Source organism: Pimephales promelas, chromosome 3 (genome assembly GCF_988280905.1).
Source record: "Pimephales promelas chromosome 3, fPimPro1.hap1.1, whole genome shotgun sequence".
Taxonomy (NCBI): Eukaryota; Metazoa; Chordata; class Actinopteri; order Cypriniformes; family Leuciscidae; genus Pimephales; species Pimephales promelas.
The window spans coordinates 35,581,749-35,609,243 of NC_142771.1; the positions used below are offsets into that span (position 1 = coordinate 35,581,749).

Sequence of the window (27,495 nt, forward strand, 5' to 3'; positions counted from 1 at the left end):
TTCTTCAAATACTCACAACACAACCAAATACAGAAACATTCTTCAAATACTCACAACACAACCAAATACAGAAACGTTCTTCAAATACTCACAACACAACCAAATACAGAAACGTTCTTCAAATACTCACAACCAAATACAGAAACATTCTTCAAATACTCACAATGCAACCAAATACAGAAACATTCTTCAAATACTCACAACACAACCAAATACAGAAACAAATACTCACAACACAACCAAATACAGAAACATTCTTCAAATACTCACAACACAACCAAATACAGAAACGTTCTTCAAATACTCGCAAGTCAACCAAATACAGAAACAAATACTCACAACACAACCAAATACAGAAACATTCTTCAAATACTCACAACACAACCAAATACAGAAACGTTCTTCAAATACTCACAACACAACCTAATGCAGAAACGTTCTTCAAATACTCACAACACAAACAAATACAGAAACGTTCTTCCAAGTGGATGTCAGCTGTCTCTTTCCTGAAGTATTGCATAAAACCATCTGAAATTCCTATCACCGAAACCATCTCATACTCTCAATACTCTCAATTCCATTGCAGAAGTCTCCAGAGGTTGTAAACCTAGCCCACGTGGAGGATCACGGGTGTCGTTGTTAAGGCTGAATGCCCTGTATGGGTTGCCTCTAAATATCTAAAGGGTTGTTCAATTGTGGCTTAAAAAAAAAACCAATAAAGCAAATTACTTGGTCCTACTAGATATTTAACAACCAACAGAGACAACCAATAATGTACTTTGGTGTGCAGACTAGCAATTATGAAGAGAAAATGGCACAAATAAAAAGTTACCGTTCACTCAAATTTAAGATTTGTCATTATTTCTTTCCAAATCCGAATTTCTTCCAGAAGATGTTATACTGAATGTCCTGTTCTCTTCATCATAATGGTGACTGTGACTGACAAAGCCCAAAAAAATGCTTGTGCACTGTATTTCAAGTCTTACAATGGCTTTGTGTGAGGATCAGATCACTTTGTAGTGAAAATATTCCTGCTTTAGCTCTTGAATCTGATTGACGCTCAAATATAAACGTTCCAAACTGGGATTTCCAATGCCATAGACCAGAGTTTCCTAACCCTGCTCCTGAAGGACCCCCAACACTACACGTTTTCTTTGTCTCCCAAATCAAACACACCTGATTCAACCCATTATCACATGGGGATATATAAGGTATATTTGATTAGGGAGACAAAGAAAACGTCCAGTGTTGGGGGTCCTTCAGAAGCAGGGTTGGGAATCACAGCTATAGACGAATCATTTTGGGTTCCTCAATGAACCTTTCCATGAACAGTTCTACAAATAATCATTTTTTCTAGATGTTAAAGGGATAGTCCAGTTTTTTTTTTTGTTTTTTTTTTTTTGTTTTTTTGGAAATAGGCTCATTTTACAACTCCCCCAGAGGTAAACTGAGTTTTACCGTTTTTAAATCCGTTCATCCGATCTCCGGTTCTGGCGGTACCACTTTTAGCATAGCTTAGCATACATCATTGAAGTGGACAAGACCATTAGCATTTCTCAAAAAAAAAAAAAAAAAGACCAAATAGTTTCAATATTTTTCCTATTTAAAACTTGAGTCTTCTAGAGTTACATCGTGCACTAAGACCAATGGAAAATGTAAAGTTGCGATTTTCTAGGCTGATATGGCTAGGAACTATACTCTCATTGAGAAATACTAATGGTCTTGTCCACTTCAATGATGTATGCTAAGCTATGCTAAAAGTGGTACCGCCAGAATTGGAGATCAGCTGAATGGATTCAATAATGATAACTCTGGGGGATCCCTTTAAAGTTTCGGTAATGCTAAGTACTTATGTGTACTTACTTACAGTGTACTTACCTAGAAAGTACTGGTAATATAAGGTAAGTACATGGGTTTAGGGGTAGGTTCAGGGTTAGTACCGAGTAATTATAATTACTATAATAAGTACATAGTAAGTCCATGGGTAAAAGGAGGCGAGGCGTTACCAAAGATTCTTCATGTAACCATAAATATCAATAAAAAACCTCATTTTTGAGAGTGTGTCCACCAAGTGTGGCATTAATTATTGACATTGACTCCAAACTTGGCATGACAAGTTTTGACTTGCTGTGTTTAAATAAAATGTAATAATTAACTAAAAAAAAATGGGTTAATTGACCCAAAAATGCTGTTCCAAACTTTTGTGGAAGACTAAAGAAGACATCCAAACAACTGTATGGACAAAAAAGGCAGATTTTTTTTTTCAAAACATCTACTTTAATGTTCCACAGAATAAATAAAGAAAGCCATATGGGGTTGGAACGACATGAGGATGAGTAAATGACAGAATGGGTGAACTTACCCTTTAAATAGTGGTCTGGTTCTCACACAATGCCATCCTAAAGGATTTCAAATATAGTGTGCACACAACTCTATGGAGTTTCTTTGTACTTTATAGAGTTTTATAGACTCGGCGTTTGATGATAGTGCTGGCGCTCCATTGATTCGTGGGTAAAACCCTCCCAAACATCTTCAAACGCTAGCTAAAGCCAAACACTTCTTTTGGTCTTTTGTCAAATGTTGTGTTTAGGCCTTACAGCATGCACGCATAAGAACGTGTCCTAAGCCTCGGCGTATTCTTTCCGTTTGGCCCCACGTTTGAGTAAAGACCAGACCGGGGGCCCCTCTTTAGTCACTGAGAATTAGAGAGTGTAACGGGCATGAATTCACACAAGCGCTTCAGGGTGGGTCATATTTGGCAAACCATCCTGAGCATCGAGAGGAACAAGCGGTATATTCACTGGCCAGACCCCTCACAAAAGTACGCCAAAGCCTCGGTGTGCCAAGATCTCAGATTTCTGCACCGTTCAGCTCTGCTTTAGCTTAAGGAGCTTCACTTCATATGTGAGCCAGAAGCATTTGAAGCGTTTTTCTTTTTTTTTTTTAAACAGACAGTCCTGTCGCAGAGCTGTCGGTTCGCACCGCGAAAACACAAGTCAACGCCAGCACGCACAGCTGGAGGAGAACATACGGTGAAGCGAGGACTCGACTCGACGGCAATATTATGAGATGTTTGCACTGCAGCATACGGCACACACGTGAGAGTATGCGGTTGACTATCTGTCAGTTTAAAGGCCTGGATTTCCCCAAGGAATGACATCTGGCAAGTTTGGGTCACTTTAGGGATGCATTCATCAAACAGTGATTTTACGTAATCCCAAACAAATAAAGCAGGTTATAATTCATACCAAGAAGAGGTCAAACGTCATGCAAACCATTGCACAAACTACACAGGCTTGGGTTTCAATAAAGGCAATCATTAATCTAAAGCGCATGCCGGTAAACCAAATTTAATCAATCCGCCCCATGCAAAACCTTTATTGGTTTTTGTCCCATGGTGTGAGATGCCCCTCTCAAAGTTGGTTAACTATGTCCTGGCAGGCAACTTCTTTATCAATGGCCCCATGTGTAGCAGCCAATGAGGACGGGCTCCGTTCCAAAACACATCTCAATGTGCTCACAATTAAGCGCAGGGGCACTGGAATTGCCTAATTGGATGATGGCTGCTTTATGTCCAGGCCTAAACCCCATTGGACAATCACAGTCACTTTGCCTGAATACGTTAGCTTCTTCCCCAAAAGAAGTATTTACTTGACTCGAAAAAGAAAACAAACTCATCACATGATGCTAGGTCTACAACGTGCTTCCAGACAGGCCGTCTGCTATCGAAGAGCATTAGTGGAAGCCCCGTTTCTCATTCTTTGGAGGCACTACAGGCGTCAACTCTTGAGAAATCAAACAGACCGTGGCATAACACACTCTTGGAAAATAGGTCAGGGTCTTTATGCTACCCTAACTGACCGTGCTCGGTGGACAAAACTAAATATGCATGCTTATATTGGCAGGAGATCAATGATGCAAGGTTGCAGTGGCATCAGAGTTCAATAGACTGACTTACCTTCTGTAAAAAACCTCCTGGATATATGCTGTCGGCCCACCTTAAACTTTCCAGGGGGGTGTTTTGCTCCAATTCCTTTGGGTTGCAAAATAATGCCTCAGTTTTTTTGTTTTTGTTTTTTAAGGAAGGCCCCGCAGATGTCTGCAGAAGGACCTGTAAGACACTGTCACCAGTGGCTGAGTAATCTAATGCTGTCTGAAACCATCAGACTGTTGTCTGGACACACATGACAGTGTTCGGGAAAAGCAGAAAACTAAAGACCTGCGAGGAAGCCGTCAATCCAGAGTGAACGCGCTGGGTCTATAGTTTATGTCAGTTTCAGGCCATGAGGATATTCCCATGAAGCAGAAACCCGTTGAATGCATGCGTGTCAACACCAAGAACAGTGTCCGTACTGTGTTTTGGTTTTTTTATCGACCCTGGAATGACAGCTTAAGAATTATGCACAAAAAACACACACAAACAAACACAAAAATGGATCGTGGTGATCGTTGTCTTGACATCAAGGTGCATCGCTTTCTGGCGGCGCTGGTCCAGAGGGCTTTTTAATGGGTGGTCGTGCGCACAGACGATGGAGAGGAGCTTCAGCTTCGTGTCCGGATGGTGTGTCGCCGTGTCGGCTTTGCGGTTTCCTCGGGTCGTTGGAGGCCTTCGCGTTGTCTTTGGAGACTGTGAGCGGTGAGGTGGGTCTCCAGCACCCCGGACGCGAGCCTGTCCGTGTCTCCTCTCCTCTCCTCGGGCGCAGCGGGCGGAGGGATCAGCCCTGACTGACTGTGAGTCTGCCAGCTCAGCGCATGTGTGCTGCTCCGCCCCATCCAGACCAAGCCGAGGAGGAGGAGGCCGGCCTGGGCTCACATCCAAACTAACTCCCCTCCCTCCGTCCCTCCAGCGCTCTCAAGATTTTTATTGGCATGCTAATAAAGCTTTTTTATCGCCGAAGCTTTAATAAACATTACCTCCTTAGACCCTTTTCCTTAGATCTATTGATTTTGGTCTGGCATAGTGGACGCTCTTTAATTAATTTCTTTCAGATAATTCATAATATAGCCTGATATAAATTAAAAGCACGCTCTTTGTTTCTTTATTGGTGTTATATAAAACATTTGAGCTAATATTTGATAATCACGTTTAATAAAATAACCAATCATTATTGTATAATAGGTAAATTATATTTTCTACATGTTCTCTATCAAATCTAATACAAAAGGATAATAACAAATGCAGAACTAATTGTGTATACTGAGACTTTTTTTTGTCAGCTGCATTTGCAATTGATTGATTTTTATTTTCTAATTTAGGTAGGCTATATTATTTAAGTCAACGTATTTGATTTAATATGTCCGAATCAATCAAATTAAGCATCTAACTACATTAGGGCAACAAACGTCATTTTTGATATTCAGATAAACTTTCTCAGTCACCTTTTTTACTGTGTGTGTGCGTGCGTGTGTGTGTGTGTGTGTGTGTGTGTGTGTGTGTGTTATTTACGCCTGCATGTGCACTTGCTGATGTTTCTTCTTGCAGATACATTTTAAAAGATCATTTTATTTGATAGTAGCCTATAGATCATGTAATAGACCTATCATGACAAGGGTATGAATTTTCCATATTTGCATTCACTTTGTTATTATTATCATATTATTATCTTCAGATTCCATGTCCATGTATTAGGCCTACATATAGAATAACATAACATCAGATTCTCATCTTAATGGTTAAAATGTAGTTAGATTACTTTATGTGTTCTACCCTTGTTAATTAATATTTTCTTCTGAAAATATACCTCTTGTGTGTGAATTCCCAAAATCAGTGTTAATAGTAGAGCTAAATTAGATAACCACTAGATGGCGCCTGCCTACTCAACACGAGCTCCAGAAAACTGCATTATGCACAAGATTTTATATTAATCTCTGAATAATCAGTGGTTTTAATGAATTACAATAATATTGATTTATTAATTTTAACTTGTTTTTAGTGAATAAATGAGCGCGTTTATACCATAGGCCTATGTTATTATTTAAAATAGGTATTTCATACTTTTCATTTCTGTTATTTTATATCTTTTGTAAAATGCTTGACAGATATCAAGGCATTTGAATAATGTTTTGTCAGCTGAATAAAATGTGTTTCATATGCTAATATCTATCCATCGATCTAACTATCTAACTATCTATCTATCCATCTTATATAGGCCTATATGTGAATCAATCTGACTAGGCTACACCAATAAAAGTCAGATAAAGTTACTTTTTACTGTGTGTGTGTGTGTGTGTGTGTGTGTGTGTGTAGCCTACACGATACAGTAAAATTGTGAAATATTATTACAGTTTAAAATAGTGATTTCCTACTATACTAATTTAATGTGAATTTTCAGCATCATTACTCCACTCTTCAGTGTCACATGATCCCTCAGAAATCGTTATATGTTTCTGATGAATTATTGTCAATGTTGGAAACAGTTTAATATTGTTTCAAATTTTTTCTTATAATGTTTGAAACTTTTTTCAGGATTCTTTGATAAATAAAAAGCAAAAAAAAAAAAACAGCATTTATTTAAAAGAATTTGTTTTGTAATAATATACAATACCATTCACAGTTTGGGGTCAGTAATTTTCTTTTCTCTTTAAAAAAAAGAGAGAAATTAATACTTTTATGCAGCAAGAGTGTATTAAATTGATTTTAAAAATGTGATAGTAAAGATTTATATTGTTATAAATATTTCTATTTCGAATAAATGCTGTTCTTTTGAACTTTTTATTCATCCATGAATCCTGAAAAAAGTCATGAGTAATGATGCTGAAAATGCAGCTTTATACATCATATAAATAAATTAGATTTTAAAGTGTATTAAAATAGAAAATATTATTTTAAATTGTAATAACATTTTAAAAAAATAAAATAAAAAAATCTGTTTTTTGATCAAATAAATGCAGGCTTGACGAGTAAGAGACTTTTTAAAAAACATTAAAAACACACATTCTCTCTCTCGCTCTCTTTATATATCATATATAGTAGCTACATATTATAAAAATCAATGCATATAAATAGGCCTATATAATTTTATTATAATACAAATAGTATTTTACAATATTATTATGTATAAAATAGCATGTATAATTTAGTATTTTATTTTCAATAAAACGCATAAAAAGTGGACGTATTATGCAGTAACAAATAAACCTGAGATTCCCCTTGTCTCGTGCACGCGTGTTCGTGCGCGTCCGCGTGCTCGCCCTCAGCATGTAACAGACAGTCACACAGTAAAAACACATTTCCGGGTTCTTCATGACCGCTCCCATTTTGTCTGTGTGTGTGATTTGTGCTTCGAGTAAAGCGATTAGGTAACTCCTCTTCCTCCTCCTACATCTACAACTTTCATGAAACCCAAAATGGTGTTTGAGTGTCAGCCCTCTCCTCTCTCTCCTCCTGCCAGCGATGTCAGCTGATCCCGCGTGTTCACACTCACCGAGCATCACCCATTCACAACTGCATTGTGCATTGAGTCTTTCCAACATGTTTACATTCGTTTTCAACTATAAAGGACATCGTCTTTTGCAACAGATCCAGATAAAACAGGCTAATATATTAATATAATGCGTTGAAATTCTTTATTATGTAAAATCTCGCTTTCGATAACCTAAATCAAGCACTGATCACTTTAACAGATCTCACAATATATGTGCATTGACATTTTAGCATCGTGCCTTCAAATACAAAAATAAAACCGTTTATTTAAGCTATGAGAAATGCAAGATATAAATGAATCAATATTTTAATATTCATGCATTGATTTCGCTATAAAAAGCTCACTTACTAATGCACCGAATGATTTATTAAATCCAGATCACCATCTTAAGCATTATGCATTGCTTTGATGTATATAGTAAATACTCATAAAACAACATTATTTAACATATGCTGTTTCATGAGTACCTCATATGAATATTTACATGCCTATATTTAAGTGATTGAGCAATAATGTACATATGCATAGTAAATGCGCGCCCGAGGCATATATTTGAAAGCATTTTAAAAGGATGTATAACAGCGCGCTTTCTGTCACAGTCCAGCTGATTACTGGAGAATAATATGGTCGCTTTTGCAATACTCCTTTGTTTACATGCAAGTCCTCCCGTTCGGCGGAAGGAGGCTTTTTGGTAGTGCAGTGCTGTGTGTGATTCCTACCAGCTGTTTCCCGCCTTGAAAGACATCCGATCAGCTGCAAACACACACACACACGCACACATGCAGAAGGAGGGAGGGAAAGAGAGCAAGCGAGCGCCACACACACACACACACACACACTACGAGGGAACCCCATCAGCTGGAAGAGTAGAGTAACCTTACAACTCAACACTCATCTCACGCGCTCATGCCCGAAATCAGCAGAACGCGCTTCTTATTAAATGACAAATAGACGGTTTTGTTTTTTAAATCAATAAAGTACAAGAAGACTCGAGGAGCCCGAGCTGGAGAGAAGAGGGGAAGCATGGAGTATTTCATGGTACCAGCTCAGAAGGTGCCCTCCTTGCAACATTTCAGGAAAACCGAGAAAGAAGTCATAGGGGGCTTGTGCAGGTACGTGAGACCCTCTTTAAAACCACTGCGCTCGAGACGCGCACATATGTGCGCGATTGTTTAATCGCGCGCCAACAGCGGCAGCAATACTACTAGAGTAACATGCACGCATGATTTCTGTGTTATTGTGTACATGCGCCCATCTAGTGGGTTAAGACAGGACGTAACCCGCGCGAGACTCGGCTTTCTAAATTTAATTCACCTCCTGGGGGTCCATGGAACCCCCTTGGCTTGTCAGGTCAGTGTTACCTGTGTAATATCTAGGCGAAATCGATACATTTTGTGTCTAACAAACACAAACCACGTGGTTGCATGCACACACACCACGCTGCTGTTCTCGCGCGCGTGTTTAATGTTAGAAACCGCGTATAATTCGTTGCACACATGAATCAGTCGTCATGCACAGAGGTTTATATGGTAAAAGTGTGTTTGGATGGAAGTTCGCGTGTTCTGGTGTGTGTTTTCGGGGCTTAAGTTATTGTGGGCAGTGCGGCCATGCTTGTGGCTCGTGCATTTGGCGTCGTCCGTTTCTCAATGCAAGTCAATGTTAAACGTCTCCGGACTGCCATTGCTCACGAGTGTCTCCGATATGAGGTTGAAATAGGCGTAACGCGCGAGAAATCTCGCCGTGCGCGCGGTGTGAGAGAGATCAGATGATATTTGGACTCTGCGTCGCTGCTGCCGCATGGACGGAGGAAGCGCGAGAGCGAGGCGCATTGTTGTAATGGCGGACCGTGTCAGCTGTGAACACGATGTTTTTTATTTAGGCCAGCGGATATGTTCGTTATCTCGCTTGATATTTTAGTTTCGGCCCACTGTGAATTAAATGCGATGCATTTCGAGGTTAGTAAATTAATAACTGGTGTTATTTTAATAAGGGGGTGTGTATGCTGTTGAAGGAAGGCCCCGTCAACGCATCTGCGATCCATTCTCATAAGGGGGCGGGGTCAGTGAACCGATTAGCGCAGGGCGTTCTGGGAATTGTAGTTTTTCCCCCATGTCAATTGGCATACAAATGATGTCTTCCCCTTGGTGGTTGTTCACGGTGAACTTTGAAGTCGTTTTTACAAGTAATTTCATGTTTCTTCAATATATATCAAATTAAGTCTTCCAAGGTACGAATAATACACAATTATTTATACAAAAGTCCAAAACACCAAGGTAGTTGCCTATGTTGTTAACCTTTTGTTTGTAGTGAGTGAGTGGCTGTAAATGTTCCAGAATTTGACACAAATGCTATTTTTCATCTGTAGACCTTTGACGGACTGTTAAAAAGTCACCCTTCAAACAAGACAAAGTATTAATACATGTTTTTATGGTGGTGAAATTATTCTGTAGTTAAAGTATCTAGTACACTGGCTGTTTTATTTTCGGTTAAACCACGTTTAAGTTGTCAAGCAAAGGTAATTATTCCTTCATAATTTCAAAGCGGTCCCAAAACAAAGTCCAGCTTAAACTGAGTGATGCTTTAAATCATTATTGTTATTATAGCATTTAATTTGTGTGTTGTGATGACAGATGAGTAGTGCTCAGTACAATTTTAGGAATTCAATATTGTCATATAACTACTATTTATGTATGATGAAATCGTGAATATAAATTGTTATTATTGTTTTGTTATTATTATATATGAATTTATTTTAAATAAGCCGTTTTAATTTGATATATATATATGTAAATTATTTTATGTAATGAGAGCTTTGATTATACCAGTGCAAGTTCTCTCGTCTCATACTGAAATCGAAATTCTCTTCTGACCCTTTAATTTTCATGCATAAAAGAAGCTGGGTCACATTCATGTGTACAGCTGGAAACGGCTGATCTGACCGTATCTCTCGGTCCACTGTTGGCTCTTGTTGTGATTTTGGCATGGGATCTGTTTGCCGGGTTTTGAGCCGCTTGGACGTAAGGAAGCGAGCAGGGAAACCTCTCTCTCGCCTGCACAATTGTTCCCCGTGTTTGTCCTCACGCAGCTGAGGCGCTGCTGATAAGAGAGGCTTTCCAGAGATACCCCGTGAGATGCCCAGACAGGGAGGAAGCTCAATTAGGGTTTGATTTCCTCGGTCAAAGCACGCGTGTGATCGTGTGAGGCAGAGATTTCCAGGGGCTTGAGTTTAGAGACAATGGACTTGAATGAGCATTCAGGAAAGTCAATATTTTCTACTTCGCACTCTAATGTTTCTCTTTCCCGGTGTTGCATCCTGTTTTATGGATGTAAGCAAAAGTAGATGGGCACTTTTTTTAGTTAATTTTTTTTTTTTTTTCACATTTATTCAACTTATAGTGAAAGTCAGTATTTATTACTTCACACTCTTAATGTTGCTTTCTGTTTTAGGGATGTAAGCAAGGACACGCTGTTTTATGTCAGAATGTTAATTTTTAAGGAAATCCTTTAACTTTATTCAACTTTTATTGATTTAGTGTTTAAATTTAATTCCAAAACAAAACATTTCGCCAGGTGTCCTTAACAAAAAGTACTATAAAATAAAAGGACAATATTGTAATAGCACTATTGGTATTGTCATGGTATTCTTTGAAGTAAATTACAGCATTATTTAAAGAACATAATGTTTTCAATATAGGAATCAAACTATAATTTCTTTAAGATGACTTCAAAATGTAAATCCAGTTGTCATTTACTCACCCTCTTGTCGTTCCAAACCTGTAAGACTTTCGTTTCATCTTCGTAACACGAACTAAGATATTTTTGATGAAATCTGAGTTTTCTGAGCTCAATTTTTTGTGACATAAACTTTTAAAAGGTTTGATTTTGTAGCAATTTTATAGTTAAATTTTTTTGCAATTACGAATGTTTAATTTCAGTACATTTCCATCACTGTAAGTAACTATAGACTTCCATGGCCTGGTTTCACGGACAGGACTTAGAATAAGCCAGGATTGGACCTTAAAGTGGCTTTTCTAAACGTATCTTAAAAAAAAAAAACATTACTGGTATGAATCTTGAGACCAAGATGCAAGATGCTTTCAGTTAAAACCGCTCAAACATGCATTTTAGTCTAGGCTTAAGCCTTGTCTGTGAAACCAGGGGTAATAATATAACTTTTTCTACACTTCCATTTTTTGAAGTGCTTTCACTTCTGCAATTATCTAGCAAGTGTCTTCTTTAAAAAGAGTCGGAAAGCATTCATCATTTAAATTCAGATCTATGCTCGAAACGGTTAACAGGGTAAATGTAATATTTATACAGTTTTCATTTTCATGTAATATTTATACCGTTTCATTCATTTGAAGACTAAAGTGCAGTATAACATTTCTTTTTCACAGCTTAGCAAACATTCCCCTCACACCAGAGACGGCGCGGGACCAGGAACGGCGTATTCGGCGGGAAATCGCCAACAGTAATGAGCGCCGGCGCATGCAGAGCATCAACGCTGGCTTCCAGTCCCTGAAAACACTCATCCCGCATAGTGACGGAGAAAAGCTAAGCAAGGTGAGTCTGAATATCTGGGAAAAATCAAGTGTAGTTCTCTCAGAATTGACAGCACTTTTACTTGCCCTCATGTTGTTCCAAACCCAATTGAGTTTGAAGCTTTAAAGGGATACTTCACTTTGAAATTAATTTAAGATGTAGGTGTCTTTGTTTCTGTAGTAGTTTCAATTTTTATATTTTTAGGTCAAACCGTTCTTGTCTGTCAGTCATATACTGGAGGTCTATGGTCACCACCTCAAAGAGCATGCACAGAGAAGTCCAAATTAAACATGATTTAATGACTCGTAAATGTAAGTACACATTGATGGCCTAAGACACGAAACGAGCGGTTTGTGTGAGAAAACGAACAGTATTTATATAGTTTTTACCTCTTTTAACCACAGCCACATCCATGATCTGAGGTCGTAGGCACTTTGGTCTGCGCAAGCGCTGGAAAGCGCCGGAAGTGATCTCTCGCGCGGTTGCGAAACTCATTGTTTACACAGTGGTTTCGGAAGTGTTACCTTTCACTGTGAAGGTCTAAACATATTTAGATATATCAAAATCATCTTCCATTACGATTTTGAGATATCAACAGACAACGTTGAATGTTTTTCGCAACCGCTTGGACGTGACTGTGGTTACAAGAGGTAAAAACGATATAAATACTGTTCGTTTTCTGACACAAACCGCTCGTTTCGTGTCTTAGGCCATCAATGTGTACTTACATTTACGAGTCATTAAATCATGTTTAATTTGGACTTCTCTGTGCATGCTCTTTGAGGTGGTGACCATAGACCTCCATTATATGACTGACAGACAAATATCAAAATTGAAAATACTGTGGAAACAAAGACACCTACATCTTGGATGCCCTTGAGGTAAGATAAAACACCAAAAATTAATTTAAAAGTGAACTATCCCTTTAAGAAATGGAAAGCAGTCCATATAACTTGCAATGCTAAATTGCAGAACTTCTGACAGTTGTTTGAAATATTCTCCTCCAGTGAGTTGGGATTGAGTGTTTGAGCTGAATCAGATCAGTCCAATGTGTGAATGAATGTTGCCATCGCCATCAGTGGTCTCTACGTCTATCTTGGCTTACAGTGCTTTTGATTGATGATTTGTAAGTGTGTGAGTCACCTTTTTAGGGACCTTTCAAAACTAGTGGCACTTTTACTGCGGATGTTAAGATTTTCAGTCAATACGTGGTCCATTCATGTCTTTTGAACCCATATGGTAGCTTTTTTTTTTTTTTTTTTTTTTTTAGAAAAAGACTGAAATTGAAGTCATTATTTATTGCTAATCTTCCCGTCTGCTTAATTGCATGGGAACATTATTTTCTGATTAAGGTTAAACAGGTTTGCAAGAGCATGCAAGTAATGACAATGTTCACGGGTAGCAAACGTTCTCATTTAAATCTAGATTTGATCTCAGCGTACGTGCCAGGACAAAATTGCAATGTTAATGTTCAAGTTTTTTGTGTGAGTGTTTTTGAAAGAAGTCTCTTCTGGTCACCAATGCTGCATTTATTTGAACAAAAATACAGTAAAATTGTGGAATATTACAATTTAAAATAAGTTTTCCGTAGGGATGCACGATATATCGGCCAGCATATCGGTATCGGCCGATATATGTTCAAATTTAATGTTATCGTTATCGGCCTGGTAAGAAAATGTGGCCGATATATTAAAGCCGATACATAATGTATTATTCCCTTCAGCTGAGACACTTGTTGAGCACTGTTTATGTTTTTGAATTTCTTGAAATATGATTGAAATCTCTTCAAAAAATGAAAATACGGTTCGGTACAACATGTGCAGCGCAAATCTGTCATATCGGCTATACAACACTATAATGAGAACATCATTGTAATTGTGTGCTTGGGACGTGGATTTAATTGTGAGACTTTTGTATTTGTAACCAGGCTCTCGAAATTAGATAAAAAATTTGGATTTAAGTTTATCGGCCGATATATCGGTTATCGGCTTTCAAATATAAAGAGTTATCGGTTATCGGTATCGGCTAAAATGTTCATATCAGTGCATCCCTAGTTTTTCTACGTGAATATATTGTAAAATGTAATTTATTCCTGTGATCAAAGCTGAATTACAGTCTTCAGTGTCACATGATCCCTCAGAAATCACTCTAATGTGATGATTTCAAGAAACATTTCTGATTATCAATGTTGAAAACAGTTGTGCTGCTTTTTTTTCCAGCAGATTTTGATGAATAGAAGAATAAATATCTTGTCATTTTTGATCAATCAGTAAAGCATTCTTGCTGGATAAAACTATTAATTCTCGCAGACCCCAAACTTATGAATGGTAATATACTTCTAGCAACATCCTTGGTCACATTCGACCAGTACATGTATGTAACGTGATCCTTCTCTTTCTCAGGCTGCCATCTTACAGCAGACGGCTGAATACATCTTCTCTCTGGAGCAGGAGAAGACACGGCTGCTGCAACAAAACACCCAACTCAAACGCTACATACAGGTGAAGCTCTTCACCTCATATCCTGCATCTTCACTCCTCGCTCTCTCTCACACGCCTCACGTTTTCCTCTTCCTCCCCTCAGAAGGAGTTCAGCGGCTCGTCTCCGAAGAGGAGGCGCGCCGAGGAGAAAGATGAAGGAATCGGATCCCCAGACATTCTGGAGGAGGAGAAGGTGGAGGATCTGCGGAGGGAGATGATCGAGCTCCGACAACAGCTGGATAAAGAGCGCTCCGTTCGCATGATGCTGGAAGAACAGGTATATATCTGTGGCCATAGCAGGATTGGGCAATGTTTGCTGCTTAAGTTTTATCTAAAGCAGCAAACACACACTGAACACATGGTGAACGCATTGTGTGTGTGTGCACTTGGATGGGTGAAATGCAGGGCACAAATTCAGAGTATGGGAAACCATACTTGGCTAGGCGTCACGTCACTTTCACTTCTTCTGTATCAGTCTGAATTAGGACATGTGGCAACTTAAAGTCCCTGTAAAGGCAATTCTACAAAAAAAAAAAATCATTTCAATATGTATTGCTAAAACATATTACAAAGTCTGTGAACTGTGAAGTACTGAAATGTGGAGTTAGACCGTTAAACAGTTTTTCACCATTGCAATTTTACGGATTAATTGGGCGGGGCTAAAACAGGCCTCGATGACGCACTGGAGCCCATGAGCTCCTGGACACGCCCCTATTTGATGACGCACACAGAGTCTGATCTCTCCCCTAACACACAAAAACACTCCCCGAGCACATTCGCATTCACCGCTCAATCGCGAGTGACTGTCAGTACTATTAGTTACTACAGCTAAGCCTACAGTTTTCTAGCTAGCTATGCCTTCGACACGGACATGCATGGGCTACTACCTGGATGCGCTCATGTACAAATCAGATCGGTATCTTCATTTAAATTCCCTTAAAAACGATCACATCAAGAAGAGGTTTTTAGAGAGCCAACCTTGATGAAGAGCTGAGGATCACCGCCAACACCCGCCTCTCTAGTGATCATTTTACACGGGATCGTTTTATAAACTTTCCTCAGAGACAACTTGGATTCACTGATGATCCGCTGTTACTGGTGAACGGGGCCGAAACGACGATCTCCCGCCTCAGCGTTCATCCTCCTGTCCCGAAAGCAGTTTCAGCTAATATCACCGTTGACACTAGCCTTCCCGCGAGTGGGCGTGGTTTCAGCACAGCCAGTGGACACGCCCCTAGCGTTTGAGAACAGAGATAACTGCTCATTTTTTCAAGATTTTGATAGCTTATTTTATGTACTTGCCGGCTTTTTTTATCATTCAAATTTGGCTGGATGGCTAATAACACATTTTTCTGTGGTGTGACAAACTCAGAACACATACTTAATTTTGACTTTACAGGGACTTTAATGGTCTATTTTTAAGTCAAGTAAAGAAAAATCAGCTAGCGTTAGTAGTTTTTATTGTTGTTGTTTTATAAATAGATATCAGTCTTATTCTATTGGTTATCATCTGCATCATATACGTGTATGTTGTTGTTTATTTAAAATATTACTCTCTATCATTCTCTGTATATGAAGAGTTCAGATGCAAAAGCCTCTAAGTGCCATTTGAAATTTTCTTCTAGAATGATCATTTTTATCAAGCTTGTATATTTAAGTTCAGTAATTTCACTTAAATGGCAATGGTAATTACCTATTAATTGTTATTTAAGTGAAATTACTGAACTTAAATATACAAGTTTGATAAAAATCATCATTAAAGAAGAAAATTTCAAATGGCATTTAGAGGCTTTTGCATCTGAACTCTTCATATATAAATATGTATATATGTATTGGATAGGTCGGTGGATAGATATAAATATGCATAGCTAGATGGATATATAGATAGAAAAATGCATTATAGATAGATAGACAGATGTAAATATGCATAGATGGACTGATAGATAAGTGGATAGACATTTGCATAGATGGATGGGTGGATAGATAGATAGATAGATAGATAGATAGATAGATAGATAGATAGATAGATAGATAGATAGATAGATAGATAGATAGATAGATAGATAGATAGATAGATAGATGGATAGATAGATGGATAGATAGATAGATAGATAGATAGATAGATAGATAGATAGATAGATAGATAGATAGATAGATAGATAGATAGATAGATAGATGTACATGCACATAGATAGATAGATAGTTAGATATAGATACATGCACACAGATAGATAGATAGATAGATAGATAGATAGATAGATAGATAGATAGATAGATAGATAGATAGATAGATAGATAGATAGATAGGTAGATAGGTAGATAGATAGATAGATAGATAGATAGATAGATGGATAGATGTACATGCACATAGATAGATAGATAGATAGATAGATAGATAGATAGATAGATAGATAGATAGATAGATAGATAGATATAGATACATGCACACAGATAGATAGATAGATAGATAGATAGATAGATAGATAGATAGATAGATAGATAGATAGATACACAGATTGATACACACACAAACACTATATATATATATATATATATATATATATATATGCACAATCTTATTGGCTCAAATTTAAAAAAGGATATGCTCAAGAAAATTGTAGTGTTTTTATTAAGTCCTAAATTAATTGTAAACAACTTTATAGCTTAATTTTGTTTATATACCATCTCTTATTACAAAGGGTGTTCTCATTATTTAGTATTTGACAAATTTCAATAGAAGTCATTTGGACCACTTTGATCCGTCTCTCAAAGTTTTGCTCGACTAAATCTCTCGCGTGTCATTATTGATCGCGGCCCGGTGCTGGAGAGTTGTCATCTGTGAAATCCGTTATCAAACTTTTCTTTTGCTGCATCAGTTCGCTAAAATTAGCTCGCTTTAGTCTTTGCATATTTAATGAGATTTCACAGAAGGTGCACAGCTCCCCTGAGAGCGTGAATCGTTTCTGAACATCACACTTGAAGTGCAAATTAAACCCCAATCTCTGCTGCTATCCATGAAACTCGCTGAAGAAACTACCGCAGGCAAAAAACAACAAACGTCTTCAGAGGAAACACTGCTCTCCTACTCCTTCTAGATATGTGCTGACCGAGGGTCTCTGTGTTTCTGTTAGATCCGCTCGTTGGATGCCCACTTGTACCCTGAGAAGCTAAAGGTGATCGCGCAGCAGGTCCAGGAACAGCATGTGCAGTCGCAAACTCTGCTCCGCCTTCAGCAGCAGCAGGAACAGCTGGGGAAAGAGACCAGCACCCCTGCTCGCAGCCCGCTGGTCAGACACTCGCTTTCTCGCTCATATCACTGATACACTAACACTGACTGACAGACTAACGGGATAAAAGAGAGGCCCTCAGTTTTGCAACGCAGCCTGTCAACTTGAGTTGATCTGATGTGAGGATCCACTAGAGGGCATTAGAAGAGTTAAAAGACCACATCAAATGACATTTTGCAAGCCATTTAACTTGTATAACGTGACTGATTTCTGAGTGACGCGATATTCAAATCATAATGACTTCATTTTACCCATCATGTAATGTTATTTCAATGTGAACAGAGGAATATTTTACAGTGCTGTTGAAGTTTTGGGTCAGTGAGATTTCTGAAAATAGTATTTTATGTGGCATGGACACAGTAAAATCATAAAAAGTGATGGTGAAGACTTTTACAACATTATACAAGATTTGTTTCAAACTTTCTATTCAGCAAAGAGTCCTTAAATGTTTCAATCCGAAATGTTTCTTGAGCATCAAATCATCATACACTCTAAAAAATGCTGGGTTGTTTTAACCCAATTTTGGGTCAAATATGGACAAACCCGAAATGTTGGGTTAAAAATGTAATGTAAAAATTTAACCCAACGGCTGGGTTAGTCCATATTTGGCCCAAAGTTGGGTTAAAACAACCCAGCATTTTTTAGAGTGTATCAGAGTGATTTCTGAATGATCATGTGACACTGAAGACTTGAGTAATGATGCTGGAAATTCAGCTTTGATCACAAGAATAACATAAAAAATAATCATACTGACCCAAACTTTTAAACTAGTGTAAGATTTGTGCACAATTAGACCATAAATATAAGTAAATGAATGCTTGAATAAAGTGTAGGTTCTTTGTTCATGGAGAAGTCGTCCTTAATTTGTTGTGGTGCTTTATTCGTCAGGTGTTTTCTCCTGCCACGCCGCCTGCACCCACTCATCACGCCACAGTAATCGTCCCCGCCCCTGCGCCGCCTCCCCCTCCCCATCATGTCACCGTGGTTACCATGGGCCCCGCCTCCGTGATCAACACAGCATCCACATCACGACAGAACTTGGACACCATTGTGCAGGTAAAACACAAGTCTACCCAGCTCCAGGAAAAAGTCATGAATGAGATTTAACTACTTATATGTGGCTTATTGGCCATATATGTTTTCACAGACACTAAGGAACGGCACCCGAAGCCATTTAAAAGTGAGTGCAGCGCTACAAACAAGCATAGAAAACCTGGAGCTTTTTTTACTGAAAAATAATGCATTATGAATAACAATTTCATTTTTTTTTTTTTACTTTTTTTTTATCAGGTTTCTTATTTCTCCCACATTACGCAGTGTGGTAACTTATCCATATTGGTAAACAGTTGTTGCCCAGACTAAAGGCCCCGATATACTCAAGCTAAAGTTATTTTTTGTTCTTCGTTTAGGGGTAAATCGAAGTAACTACTATTTTTTTAATACTTCCCAGAGAAATACTGAAAGTTTATTAACAATCTAGTAACTATTAACTAAAAAGATAATGAATTAGTAAGTAATAGAGCCCGACCGATAAAGGATTTTGAAGGCCGATACCATACAAATATTTTGAGGTTTTAAAATCCGATATTCCGATATATCGGTCGAATTTTTTTTTTTATTAAATATTGTTGGATTTCACACACGTGTAAAAGAAAAGCTAACTTTTCTGCACAAGATATGTTTGATACTTTTTCTCTATGTCTAAATGTTCACTCCTCGCATGTATAACTTACATTTTACAATGCAGGGACTGTAACTAGAGATATGCTAGTTATAAATACGGTTATCATTACTTTATTTAGGCAGAAAAAGTTCATTGTGGTTTCCAAGCTCATTAATGTTAACGTTAGCGGTCTTACACTGATGATAGTGGCATTAGCTAGCTTTGTGGTTAGCTAGTCTATGATGATGAGCCATAATTTAGCAATAGATGACATCATACTGCAAATTGTAAAACATACATTTTCAATATAACAGGCCAAGAAGAGATGATTGAAGCGTGTTTCGTCCGTTTTTATTTTATTTTTTAAATATTCATTTATCGGCCATTATAACTGCCGATACCGATATTATGGAAAATGCCTAATATCGGCCGATAATATCGGTCTGGCTCTAGTAATAGTGCGCAGATTAAAGTGTTACTAGATACTTCTGTGAGTTACTAATTATTTGGATTCGTATTATAAAGTGAAGATCATTGGAACTAACTAGTAATGACTCAAATGTTACTACATGATCTAGTCATGATTTGTGCAACCAAACACTAAAGTCATTCCAAGCGTTTGAGATTTTTGGTGAACTTTAGTATACTTTTAGAAAATTTCTTTAGCAACACTTGAGTCATTACTAGTTAGTTCCAAGGATCTTCACTTTATAATACGGATCCAAATAATTAGTAATTCTCACAGAAGTATGTAGTAACACTTTCATCTGTGTGCTGTTAATCAGAGTTTCTTGTTGGTTAATAATAGTTACTAGATTGTTAATATTGTGATACTCATTGGTTCTTGTGTAGTTATTCATTAACGAAGGAACCATATTCTAAAGTGTTTCCCATATTTTTAAATAAAGCATAAGAAAAGCATCTGATCATAGCAACATTGATATGTTTGCATGAGCTCTGCAATTGACCGTTTGCAATCATCTAGCTCATTTATAGCATTAAATGAACATAAGGAATGTTGTTTTAACCGCGGAAAGGCGTTTCCGTTTTTCAAGTGAAAACCCCACCGTGTTAATCTACTAACTCTCCTGACTGCTTTGTTTGTCAGACAAAATGGCGAATGGCGAAGTATAATTGGTCAGATCACCTGTCAATCAAGCTCCCTGCGAAGGGTCAATTCAGCACTCTAGTAAAGCCACATTTTTTTTATATAGCACTTTATGCAATAGATTTCCTAAAAATCAAGTAGCGTTACTGCATTAACCATGAAAAACAGTGTCAGTGTCTCGGTTCATCAGAAGGTGTGTTCATGTTTTCACTCACGGACGTCTGACCTCGACCCACTCAACGGCAGAAATGAAACGAAGAACATTTCCACGTCTGCACGAACCTAGTTACCTAATCGCCACAGACCAATGGGAGTACAAAGGTGTTTACCATCTGGAGCGAACTCCCCAAACAAACTTCGTTTTGGCCTGATATTGTTGGAAATGACGTCACGGCAAAGTATATCGGGGGCTTAACGATGTGCAAAATTATACATTTATGACTCATTTAGCGTCTCCCTGATGGCCACAAATTAGGGCTGAACGATTTTGGAAAATAATCTAATTGCGATTTTTTTTTTTTTTTTTTTTTTTTTTTTTTTTTAACCAATATTGCGATTGCGATTTAATATGCGATTTAAAAAAAAAAGTTATTTACCTTCTGTATTAGTCGACAAAGACAAGCAATAAATCATTGTACAGTAGGGATGGGAATCTTTAGATAGCTCATGATCCGATCTACTTTTTTTCTTATTAATTAATCTTAATAACTCTTAAAATATGTATTTAATTACATATGTAAAAACACATACTTTAAAAAATAAATATAAAAAAACATTTATTCAAACCAATTACATGTTAAGAATTTTAAATAGGCTATATAAAATAATATAGCTTCAAAATATAAAAGCTAGAAAATAAAGAGAAACAAAAAAAAAAACATTACAAGCAATAAAGAAAGAGTGGTCTCAGTATTTAAAAGTAGGCTGTCTGAATGTTTATCATTCAAGAGCTGGAGTGATGTCCCCTCAGTTTAGATTCGATAAGCTGCTTTCATTCACACTAATGCATATATCTCTTTTGAAATTGTAAATGTGGTTTGTCCTGTTGGTTTAAGATATAACTGACCGTGTTTACATCAATTTCGCGTCATAAAAGCGTTTTGACATGCAAGTACATTTACCAATGAGTCGCTCACGGCCGCATGCACGAGCGCTCTTCACAAAGCACGCGTTAGTATTTTAAAATGAAAGCAGCCTTCTCAGTGATTTTCATGGTTTTAATATAGGCTATAAGCCGACTGCATTCCAAAAGACATAAATAATGCCTCTGTGAAGCATTTGTAAAGAAAATACCCGCGGGAGAGAACGCGCACTGCAAGTGTAACGTTATAACATCAAGCAAAGCGGCAAAACCTGTTCAATGAAGCCCGCGAATGTCCTTGTAATTCGGTTCAACCCCGACCTTTATAAAATAACGTTACTATGTTTTGGAAGGTTCGAGCGGTGTCGTGTGTGTGAGTGAGGAAGAGAGAGAGCGAGAAAATAGAAGCAAGCAGATTCAGAACACGGTTCGTTTCTAAAGCACGCGCAGCGTCATCACGCATCTGTGTTTAAAAACTATAAGCTCATACTCGATTCTGAAATTCTCTGAATCGATCCAGGATTGTTGAGGAGAGAATAAATAACACAATAAACTGTTCTTTTCTGGACGCCAGACCGCGTAGCGTGGCAAGTTGATGCTTTATCTTGCAGACTGCTTTTCTCTCGCGTGTCAAGTGACCAGTGTAATCGCAGCTCTTGCGATTACAAAATCGCGTTTCATCATATCGCGATTTTATCGCAAATGCAATTAATCGTTCAGCCCTAGCGCAAATTAGTTAAAGTCTCCCAGAATCCGCGCATAACATACATAGCGCGCGGCGCGTGCATGGCAGAGAGGGAGTGAACGAGAACTTGCGAATGTGCCACGCGAAAGCTAGTCCAGCGATAAGGGGTTGTTTACACCTGGTCACTTCGGAAGTATATATTTATTTTTAAATATATATAAAAGCAATATTCGAATAGTAACTTTAGCATTCGAATAGTATTGATTTTTTTTAATATTCAAATTATATTTGAATTTCGGAATTCGTTCCAACAGCCCTATTAACCACAGACCATATTTCAGGCATTTAACCAAAAACCCATCGACTTTGGGATGGTTGACTCGCCAGTGCTTCGTTTCTGGGGTTTTGGCCTACAAAAATACGTCATTCCCGCAGCGCTCGATTACATGTGCAGCGTCACACCTCAACTAGTCCGTTTTAGATCATAAGCAACTGAACAGAACTTTGGCAACTAAACAGCCAAAAACGTAATAAATCAACAGTTTCGTCCTGTTTTCCCGCAGGCCATCCAGCACATCGAAGGCACGCAGGACAGGATGGTCGTGCCCGAGGAGGAAAAGCGCCGGGCGGTCATCGTCACCCCGGGCCGCGTCCTCACAGACACCGGAGACTCCGACACCGCCTCTGACAACGAAGGATCTGAGGACTGTTAACTGCCCCGGTCACCCCCATCCCCATTTCCGCCCCACATGTAACCGGGGCCACGGAGAAGGGTTAGGGGGTCAGTGGAAGGGCCTCCGCAGAAATACTCTTTCTTTCTCTCTCCTCTCTTCCTGTCGCTGTCTTCTTTACACTCGCATACGGGACTCACAAACTCAATGACTTGAAGGTTTCTTGGGGGTGGGTGTGGGGGGGAGGGGTAAAACTATACAAAAACTGAAAGATAAAAAAAAAGAAGGTTTACAGGAAACGTGCCGCAAAAACAGAACGAGCACGTTTATGTATACTCACACAGTACACTATAACTCCATAGCACTCTGGTAACTTGTTGATACATTCATGTGATACAGCTCTTACTCATACTCCGTCGTCTGTAGTTTCACCAACGCACGCTCCCAGGTTAGCGATTTTGTGAGGGGAATCACAAAATCTGTCGGAATCTGCCATGGGTCTTCCAGGCCTCTGCTTCATCACTTCCTGTTCTCCTACATTCTGCCCATAAGAGGGCAGTAGAGTGTTCTGATTGGAGGAATCCCGTTTCCGCGCTACAGGACGTCTCATCTCTCAAAACGAACCATTTGCCCCACTATCCCGCTCTGGCTGCGTCATATTCCTCTTTCCGTTCTGGGGAGGCTTGAAGCATCACTGTGAGCCAATGAGACTTCAGAAACCTGTTCCACACCATGGCTTCCGAAAGTTTAGAGGAAATGTTACTTTTCTTTTGGCGTTTTTTTGTTTTTGGCGTAGACGCGCCTCTAGTTTTCCCGTTTGCTGGCGATATGTCAAGTTCTCAAAAGCGTGACAATGACTGACACTGCTCAGAGGGGCTTTGTATTGCGCGCACTTTTTAAATTACGCCAAGAGGGGGGACTTTGTGCACTTATTGTCGCTCACCTTTACTGGGCTGGGTTCCCAGTACACACGTTGGTGTAGGGTGAAGCACTCCCTCCGTCGCGTCCAAACACCCCCCTTCCACGGTCCTGTCCTTAAAGTCGTAATTTCAAAATTCTGGCCGAATTTTTTTTAAATGTCGTTTGTATGTCAAATGAATGGAATAAGCTAACCGTCAGGTACTCGTACCTGCGAGGAAATTTGTGTCGCTTTTAGCACATTTGCTAATATAAGCGTAAAGTTTCGTTTTTGTTTTTGAGGAAGTGTGGAAATAGCACTACCAGGGTTGTCGTGGCCCGATTTCAGCCTATGCAGCTCTTTTGGTTCTCGCCCCCCCTCCCACGCCCCCTTTGAGAGGAACTTGGTGGCCACTTTGGTCTTCTCCCAGAAGTATTGTCATGTCCGTTTGTCGTCCAAGTCGTGTCAGGTGCTCTCTGCGGCGTGACTAGCCCGTAATCTTGCGCTCTATGCACTCTGCTCGCTTGAATGTTTTAGTTTCCCTGTATTTCCTGGCGTTCGTAGATAATCACTTGGACAGCAAGGTGGTGCTACTCCTGCTTGAACTCTCAAAGCCAGGGATGTCCGATCCTGCTTCTGGAAGGCCGTTGTCCCGCAAAGTTAGCTCCGTTCCCAATTAAACACACCTGAAACAGGTGTGGGACGAGTTGGGGCTCATCTCGGATGGACGTTTGCCCTCCAGCACCAGGATTGGAGACGCCTGGAATAAGCCATGTGATACTGTGAACTCTTCATGCCCCTGGTGGGACTGAGAGATGTATCCCGTGCCGAACAATGGCCAGTGGCTTGCCTTAACTCAGCTTCGGTGTGCACTGTGAGGCACAGAGGCCTGCCTTAAGCTTTTAGCCCTGAAGATGGCGCTAGAGAGTGAGGCGTGTTCATCTCTTCTCGCAGTTGATGTTTCCAAACATTCCAGATCAATCTACCGTTGTGTTTTGCATTGCGTTGCCGGCGCTGAAGTCGGCAAGATTTGGCCACAGAGAGTTTTTTTGCATTCGGAAGAGTGCATGTCCCCCTTCCCTTATGAAATATTACAGGGAATCTTTTTGCTGCTGGACAGATTGTGTTTTTTTCCTTCTGGCTACCTTGTCATTCATATTGCGGTGAAGACTGCTGGGAATCAGGGCTTCCAGAAGAATGGGATAATGTTGGCAGATTTACTTTTTCTCGCGCTTTTTATATTTGGATAATGGTTTGCTTGGGTCATAGAGACTAGTATCCTGCTTGTGCTGTCTTTTGTTTTTCACGTTACGTCTGTAATAACGGTTTTGTCTTTGCGAAAACGTCTCTTTCGCCCTCCCGCGTCTGAACATTTCCTCTACCGAAGCCACAGGGTGTCTATTTTTGTGTGTGTGTGTAATTTCTACTCACAGATATCACTGTAAGTAAATCCTGAGGACATATCAGAGGTTGGGTGTGTCGAGTGAAACGGGGGTGATTTTATGAACCTGAAGCACTTACTGTAGTATAACGAGGAGTGACTCTTATTTTCAAAGAGATGTTCTCCTCGACCGAAGCTCTTCTCGCTGTGATTTTTGAACCACACGGCTGTGTTTAACCCGCAACGTTTGTCCTGGCACACCACATGTCCTCTGGGCCGTCTCTGCAGTCTCCAGACTTGTCTCATCTTCTCCCTCTTTTATTGTCTGTCATCTCTTTATTTTATTTTTTTTTTTGTTTCTATTTTTGTTGTTTCTCTTTATGTGGGACAGTCAGTCCGTTTGGTTGAGAAGCTATTGTATTTTTTTTTTTAAACTGGGGAAAAGAGGCTTGTGCCTTTGTAAAAACAGAATAATAAAGTTTGTACTTTGTTTTTTACAATTTCCCTGTGTATTGTGCGGTTATTTATTCGTCTTCTATATGAATCATACACTCACGTTAGTCATTAACATTATAAAAGGCTCTGTAAAAGCCTTTTTTTTTCTCTGAAGTTTTTGTTTTTTTGCCACTGCCACTTTAAGAAATATGATGTTATGGATTTAACTGCACTGAAGTGATGACGTCACTTTGTAGGACCACTCGGAAGCTAGCGTCGCATGGGTTCCCTCAGTCGTAAAGCAACACATTTTCCCCATAGACTTTTGGAAAATCGCAAGATCTGTGTTTAACAAAGAGTTGTGACCCTTACACGTTTTGTCTATAAAGATAATCTTTACAAGTTAATCCGAAATTTATACATTTTGAAGCCTATATAAAGATTTAAAAAAAACACAGACACACTAAAGTAAAAAAAAAAACACAAGCAGGTTATAACTGTGTGTTCTATGTCAGAGATCAAAACTTGAAAATATCTAGAGGCTTTGTTCACCACAGACCTTATTTCAGGCGATTTAGCAAAAACCCATTCAAAAATCTCATAGGCTTTAGAGCGATGGAACCGTAGTGCTAAAATGCTAACTCACTTCCGCGTTTCGGCCTACAGAGTGACGTCGTAACTTCGAACCTTCTGTAGATATATTTTCATAACCGATGAATTTTAATACAGCCAAGGCCCGTTCACACCAATAACGATAAGGCCACAGATAAACAATATAGTTGGAATCACTTTCACAATGATATTTTTCCAGTTGATGAACAAAAACATTGACAAACGCTTCGTAAACAACATTATTGTGCGTTTAAGTGGATGATAACAGCTATTTTTCATATATATAAATAAATGAGTAACAAATCATTTCAACTTTAACATTCAAGGCTATATTTTTAAATATTAGGGACGTGTTGCTGTGGCATTTGGGTGCCTCATACTAAATAGAAAGACGAGCTTATTTCAATCTGTCGGGTTATTCTGACAACTGAGTGTGACGGACGTGAGCAAAGATAACCCCAGAAGAATGTGATTCCCTCGAAGATGTTAACGTGTGTATTGTCACATCTAAAAACTATGGGTTTTTAAACTACAATTTGGTTTCGCTTGCATAGTTTTCACTCTTATTGTTATAGTTTTGGTTGGTTCTGTCAGTGTTAATGCACAAAATAGTATCATTTTTTTTTTTTATTGCAGTCCAGTGTTATTGCTGTTTTAGTGGTATGTTTGTTTATTGGGTGGGTTAGATTAGAATTTAAGTTTTGGTTTCACTTTATTTTGATTTTGAAGTAAAGCTGCACCTACATGTCTACTAGCTAGTGTTAGTAGAGTATTAGTAGACTGGTAAAATACATCAACATGTAGTTGCAAAGTTACTTATAGTCAGTAGAAAGTCTGTTGGGGAGCATCCAGCATCACAATAAAGAGTAAGCAGATATTAAGCAGACAGTCTACTGAGGAGAGTTAGTTGACAATTGCAAAGTTACTTATAGTCAAAAGGGACCATCAAAATACAGTATTACCCAAGTTTGATAACCTATTGTGAATCTAAAACTAAATTTAAAGGGATGGTTCACTTTGAAATTAATTTTTGATATGTTTTCAAGAGCATCCAAGATGTAGGTGTCTTTATTTCCACAGTATTTTCAATTGTGATATTTTTAGGTCAAACCGTTCTTGTCTGTCAGTCATATAATGGAGGTCTATGGTCACCACCTCAAAGAGCATGCACAGAGAAGTCCAGATTAAACATGATTTAATGACATGAAACGAGCGGTTTGTGTGAGAA

At 38.8% G+C, this 27,495-nt stretch overlaps 2 protein-coding genes across 11 annotated transcripts in view; one reads left to right on the forward strand and one right to left on the reverse strand.

Moving 5' to 3' along the window:
- The window catches only part of glis2b (GLIS family zinc finger 2b), a 54,308-nt gene extending 49,541 nt beyond the window's left edge, over window positions 1–4,767 (reverse strand). For both annotated transcript variants that reach the window (XM_039686400.2, XM_089128796.1), the window contains exon 1: window positions 3,959–4,767. The gene's annotated coding sequence lies outside the window, so the exon portion shown is untranslated. The remainder of the gene's footprint in view (window positions 1–3,958) is intronic.
- A 3,441-nt stretch (window positions 4,768–8,208) lies between these two features.
- Window positions 8,209–25,722, forward strand: tfap4 (transcription factor AP-4 (activating enhancer binding protein 4)). 9 transcript variants are annotated; one of them, XM_039686421.2, is made up of 8 exons: window positions 8,209–8,536; window positions 11,822–11,987; window positions 14,369–14,467; window positions 14,550–14,723; window positions 17,578–17,733; window positions 18,622–18,789; window positions 18,881–18,913; window positions 22,834–25,722. In XM_039686421.2, exons 1-8 carry the CDS (start codon window positions 8,448–8,450, stop codon window positions 22,981–22,983), a joined length of 1,035 nt encoding a protein of 344 aa, XP_039542355.1. In that variant the 5' UTR covers window positions 8,209–8,447; the 3' UTR covers window positions 22,984–25,722. The 9 variants fall into 9 exon arrangements, with proteins under 9 accessions (XP_039542355.1, XP_039542356.1, XP_039542357.1 ...); XM_039686422.2 differs by having other exon boundaries at window positions 14,553–14,723; XM_039686425.2 differs by lacking the exon at window positions 8,209–8,536 and adding an exon at window positions 8,635–8,774.
- Window positions 25,723–27,495: the final 1,773 nt, after the last annotated feature.

Coding starts and splice junctions, on each gene's coding strand:
- tfap4 (XM_039686421.2), top strand. CDS start 8,448: ATGGAGTATTTCATGGTACCAGCTCAGAAGGTGCCCTCCTTGCAACAT. Junction 14,724..17,577: donor GCATGATGCTGGAAGAACAG/GTATATATCTGT, acceptor TGTTTCTGTTAG/ATCCGCTCGTTGGATGCCCA. Junction 18,914..22,833: donor GCACCCGAAGCCATTTAAAA/GTGAGTGCAGCG, acceptor GTTTTCCCGCAG/GCCATCCAGCACATCGAAGG.